Source organism: Triticum urartu, unplaced genomic scaffold (assembly GCF_003073215.2).
Source record: "Triticum urartu cultivar G1812 unplaced genomic scaffold, Tu2.1 TuUngrouped_contig_5700, whole genome shotgun sequence".
Lineage (NCBI taxonomy): Eukaryota > Viridiplantae > Streptophyta > Magnoliopsida > Poales > Poaceae > Triticum > Triticum urartu.
The window spans coordinates 1-5970 of record NW_024116396.1 but is presented as its reverse complement, the minus strand read 5'-3'; the positions used below and the strand labels follow the sequence as shown (position 1 = coordinate 5970).

Sequence of the window (5970 nt, the reverse complement as noted above, 5' to 3'; positions counted from 1 at the left end):
TCCCCGGAAGGGCCATCAACCACCCGGCGATGGTTCGCCTCGCTAGCCGCCGCCACCGCAGGTTCCTGACGCCTCCCCGTCAGTCATTTCCTGATCCAGTTTTATCACCACCTGCCTGTCAACACGTGCGTTGTTGATGGTTTTTATGGCCCAGCCGTGGGGATTGGCGTCGCCGGAGGAGGGGAGGCTGGCGCCGTGTCGACCAGCAGGAGAGTTGTAAGAACCCGTGTGCCCGACCGTGTCCTGCTTCAGTTGTTCAGGCTTTGGCATCCGATGAGACTGGGCTGAGATTTTTTGCTGTTTGCTCGGTTGATTTGGGCAGTTCAGGAGCAACAAGATTCCGGAGAGCGACTTCATTACTCTGCCTAATGGCATCAAGTATGCATACTCTTTGCTGATTTACCCCGAGATATAGTCTACTGCTAGTCCTAAGCATGGTTTTTTTCACTTTCAGTGAGATTTCGATGAAATTCACTGAATAGTACTAATTTCAGACTTTCAGTAGACACTGAAATATTTACCTTTCGACAGAAATATTTCAGCAATTTCAGTAGTACACAGGAATCCAAATAAATTTTCAAATACTTAACTGGATTCGACTGAATATTTTGGTCCTTTGGCCGAAATGCGAACCGAAATCACTGGAATCACTGAATTTCGGTGATCTCGGTTGTTGCTGAATTTTTTCTGAAAGTGAAAACCATGGTCCTAGGTGCACTTTACCTCTGGTGCTGTGTAGGTGTATTAGTGTAAATTGGACCAGCAATTAATAAGCTCTACAGACTGTAGAATGGTTAGTGCATCAAGCCAGTTACATGGTGTTTTGGTGGACGTGTAGCTCCTAACCTCATATTGTCCTAGATAAGGCGTGTAAGCTTAGTGATACGTGCATTCTAAGCTAACCGATCTTACAAAATAAGATTGAATCTGTTCACAGTATGTGAAAATAGTTGTTGAAGATTTGCTGTGTATGTTTTCTTTTTGTTGGACTTATAAGCCGAAGCATGCTTTGCTAATTAAATTGTCATCACCTGAATGTGACGTAACTTAATTACAAAGTGTTGAGCAGGTACTATGACATCAAAGTAGGAGGTGGGGCCAAAGCAGTTAAGGGATCACGTGTCGCAGTATGTACCACCACCAGTATTTGCATTTTATCTAGCATTTCTAAATCATTTGCATTTGCATTTGCATAAATGAATCTCTACTTATGAGAAGAACTGATGATGCCGAGGTATCATGAAATGGGAAATCTGAATTGTGCAAACTTTTTGTTACCTCCTTGAAACCATGTAGTTTAATTAATTTGACTCTCTGGTTTTATATTACTATAAATCATTGCATAAAAAGGTGACATCTTATAACTGTAACAACATTCCTTTTCAAGCATGTACATAACACAGCTATCCTTTTGTTTTGTTTTGTTATGTTTTTGCTTGAGGCCCTGTTTGGAATGTAGGCTAGGAAAATCATAGGAATAGGAAAAGTGCAGGAATTAGATGTCATGTCTTGTAGAATCTTATAGGAATCTAAAACACATGAATCATACAACATATATACTACTACTATATAGTGTATCTGTTTTAAACATTCAAATCACAAAACCAAGAAACAATATGGACCATTGATAGAGGCCATTGGATGGTTCAAATTGTTGGGATTCGCAGCTACCGTGCATGCTACAGTAGAACAAAGGCGCTGCACTTGTTGCAGGAAAAGTTCATCTGATTTGCTGCTACGTCCATCAGTGTGTGTAGCTGGTCTGGCGCCGCTCCTCTCACGGTACACACACTGGCAGTGCACCCAATCGCGTCAGCAAGACTGTTCTGGGTCTGCTAAAACCATACCCAATGTGCAATAAACTTTGGCCATGCTTTGCACGTGCCAATGTACTAGTACAACATAGTTGTTTGGACGCTTTGCAGGAAACCATCTCTTGAAAAGAGAGAAAAGAGGAGAGATAAAGAGACATGTTTTACTGGACTTATCAAAGGAATTGAAAACATGAGGTTTGAGCAAATGTTTAGGATCCTCCAACAAGTGGAGGAAAGGAAGGGTTCCTATGGGAATTCTTCAAGCAAACCCTTTCAATCGGAAGGGTGACATAGGAAAAACTCCTATAGGATTTCATTCCTATGAAATTCCTACATAACCCCCTTGTTCCAAAAAAGGCCTGAGTTGTTTTGGTCCTTTTCGGCATTTTATTCTAATATGAAGTTCCAGAATTGTTATTATTATTGATGATTTTGGACAAGAGTGAATTCCCCCTCCTGAAAATTGCAACATTGGCCTAAAGAAACCTTACATTACCTACTAGTGTTCCAACCCATATGTGTTCACTTATTCATACACTAGCTAGATGAATGTTCAGAAAAGTTGCAATTTGTTTTCAGCTTCATTTTTTTCAAGTATGATGATCAATGCCTATCTGAGTGTAGGTACATTACGTGGCCAAGTGGAAGGGCATAACATTCATGACAAGTAGGCAGGGCCTCGGTGTCACTGGTGGAACGGTATTGCCTTACATTTTTGGCTTCTTTCTGTGTAGGATAAATTAGCAATACTCTTCAGTAAATTATCTGTAGCCATATTTCATTCAAGTATGATAGTTGTGCGATGCAGTATTTGAAAAGTGACTGTACTTCAAATATAGTTTTCCTGGTTTAACTTTCGTTTACTTGTCTTAAATCATCTGTAGCCGTATGGGTTTGATGTTGGCAATTCTGAAAGAGGCAATGTTCTAAAAGGATTGGATCTCGGGGTTGAGGGAATGAAAGTTGGAGGCCAGGTGAGTAATTTCTATGGTTTCGTTTTGGTTTTGCTCTGCAACCTTTTATTTTCAAATAAACAATCCTGTGACTTTGTAGAGAGCTAAGGTATGTTGATACCAGTTACAGAACATGATGCTCTGCCACAGATAATTAAGCTTCCATCGGTCAACCCTTACAAATGATAGTATTGATGACTTTTAGAGGTTTTTTCATTTATTGATGATTATGAAATATGCTAAGTTGCCTGCATCATGCCAAAAAGCATATATTCATTTTAGCTTCATATAAGTATAAAGATTACATAACAATTATTTCTCGGTTCCGATGAATTATTTATTTTCAGTGACCACTTTATACATGTGAGTATTTTGAGGCATGAACACACATACAAATTCGGCTCCTGACATGATTTCTTATGTGGAGATCACTTTCATTCTGCAATATGACAATAATGAAAATTTCAGAGGTTGGTTATTGTTCCTCCTGAGCTAGCTTATGGAAAAAAGGGCGTTCAAGAAATTCCTCCTAATGCAACTATTGAGGTAAACAGTCATTTATCTTCATGGAGTAGGATTTTCTACAATAGCTTACCACAGAACTAGTTCTCAAAAGTTCTCAAAAATTTTGAAAAAAATACCGAACCAACACACCTATAATATAACATGATCCAACGGTGGGATTGAAAAAATATGTCTGGATGTGTGCTGGACAAAAATAACAAATGTTTCAGTATATATTGATCCTGCAGTGAGTTGAAATGCTTGTTTTTTTCGCCGAGGACACATCAATGCATATTTTCACAATCACACCGTTGGATTATTTTATTAAATTAGAGTGAGCCTCTCCTATTTATTTCATATTTTTTAATAACTTTTAAACCGTTAAATGTTTAACAAGTCTTGACTAGTTCTGTGGCAAGCTATGATAGACACAGTTTTACCGCCATTTACATCAATAGTTATTCCATTCTTCTTCAGCTTGTTGCCAGTGTAACTTTGTTGGGATGTGGGGTTGGTGATGGATGGGATCTAGGCTGACGGCGGGGATGTAGGGCTGATGGCACGGGTCAGCTCCGACGGGAGGCCTCGTGTCACCCCTGGTCATAACACGTCCAATGTAACGGTCAAACAAACGGTGTTGACTTTTATGCCACATTAGTGCTTATACGCGGGCCATCCCTGTTATAATCGTGTCAACTTAAAAAAAACAAGCATACATGTTTTTTGCTAAATTTTGCTCCAATACCAGTAGGTTTTAGCGAAGAAAAAAAGTGGTAATTTTTTGAAATCCTAACGCCAATTGTGGTGATTTTTTGCTATTTACTCAATGTTTATCTGTTTTTAACAGCTGGATGTCGAACTACTATCAATCAAACAGAGTCCATTCGGGTATGTGCAGTTATTAGATAATATGCACATGATATTATTTTTTTCTTGCCATTACTAATGAAAAACAATCTGTTCCACAGGAGTCCTGTGAAGATCGTTGAAGGATAATTGTGCATTGACTTCTGCAGAAAATGATGTATATTTGAACATGCTGGAGAGTGTTACTGCAAGAAAGGGGGCTAGATGTATCAGATTTCAGTGGTGCTATTGTGTAAATAAGTGCACCATAATGTAATATTTGACTTTGGAGGCTTTTTTTTTGGCTGGTTGGAGAATAAGCAAGTTCCATAAATTATAGTATATATTCAATTCCTTTTTGCATTTTTTTCAGGTACAATCCCTCTCTGTCTCTGTCTGTAACACACACAGTTCTCACTTGTATAGCCTTTGCAGCTTCATCATCTTGTTCTGACTTTTGATATTATTTTTTAGTTCCAGTACTTGATTTTAAGGGTTTCAGTTCCTCTGCAGTTGACTTTTTGCCGGTACTATAGCTGTCAAAATATGCCTCCTATTGCAATCCAATGGCTGCCCTTAGTAGTGATGCGAGCGCCAAATAGGAAATTCCTAGATGCTCTTAGTAGCGATATGTATTCAGGCAATACGGAATAACACACGCGTTAATTCGGATAGTTTCTGCAGACTATAAGCATGAGTACTTGTAGACGTTCACCACAAAAAACTGGTAGGTAGTAGTCATAATCACAAGATAATGAGCCAATGGTAAGAATAACTGACCTACATATGATGATGTAAAAAATGTAAAATGAACAGAATAATAATGCTCATTTCGAAAGGAATCAATTGGATTATGGTGTGAAATGTTGGAATAACCCTAAACTGAGTAATAGCTTGTAAAATATGCCATATTGAGTTTTTCTTTTGGAAAATGCAAAAAAATGCATCAAATATTACACAACAAACCGCTCGTCACGGCGAGAATAGCCCCTGGTGGGCGCGAGAGAATGGTGAAGAGGGAAACGTGTGAGGCCTTAGGGCACAAGTCATCCCCTCTAAGGTATAGGTGCTTAGGAAGGTGTTGTTGGGGATCGTAGCAGAAATTTAAAATTTTCTACGCATCACCAAGATCAATTTATGGAGTCATCTAGCAACGAGAGGGAGAGGAGTGCATCTACATACCCTTATAGATCGCAAGCGGAAGCGTTCAAGAGAACGGGGATGATGAAGTCGTACTCGTCGTGATCCAAATCACCGAAGATCCTAGCGCCGAACGGACGGCACCTCCGCGTTCAACACACGTACGGAGCGAGGACGTCTCCCACGCCTTGATCCAGCAAGGAGGAGGGAGAGGTTGAGGAAGAGGGCTCCAACACCAGCACGACGGCGTGAGGGTGGTGAAGCAGCAGTACTCCGGCAGGGCTTCGCCAAGCTCTTACGGAGGAGGAGAGGTGTTGGGGAGGGGAGGGGCTGCGCCTTGGATGTTGTATGCAGCCCTCCCCTTGCCCCTCAATATATAGGGGAAGGAGGAAGGGGGCTGGGCCCCTCTAGATGAGATCTAGAGGGGGCGGCGGCCAAGGGGAGGGGGCTTGCCCCCCAAGCAAGGGGGGCGCGGTTTCCCCCCCAACCCTAGGCGCATGGGCCCAAGGGGGGTGCGCCCAGCCCATGTAGGGCTGGTTCCTTTCCTCAACAGCCCATTAGGCCCTCCGAGAGAGGTGGCCCCTCCCGGTGGACCCCCGGAACTCCTTCGGTGGCCCCGGTACAATACCGATACGCCCCCGAACATTTCCGGTGACCGTATGACAACCTCCTACATATAAACATTCACCGCCGGACCATACCGGAACTCCGCA

At 41.6% G+C, this 5970-nt stretch overlaps 1 protein-coding gene across 1 annotated transcript; it reads left to right on the top strand.

Moving 5' to 3' along the window:
- On the top strand, positions 1-4557 carry LOC125529574 (peptidyl-prolyl cis-trans isomerase FKBP16-4, chloroplastic-like; the record flags this gene model as incomplete). The annotated part of the gene is given in 9 exon segments (XM_048693977.1): positions 1-61; positions 155-216; positions 323-378; positions 1070-1127; positions 2439-2513; positions 2699-2788; positions 3236-3313; positions 4119-4159; positions 4240-4557. Coding segments are annotated over 9 exon segments (549 nt in total), but the record flags the coding sequence as incomplete, so codon positions are not given.
- Positions 4558-5970: the final 1413 nt, after the last annotated feature.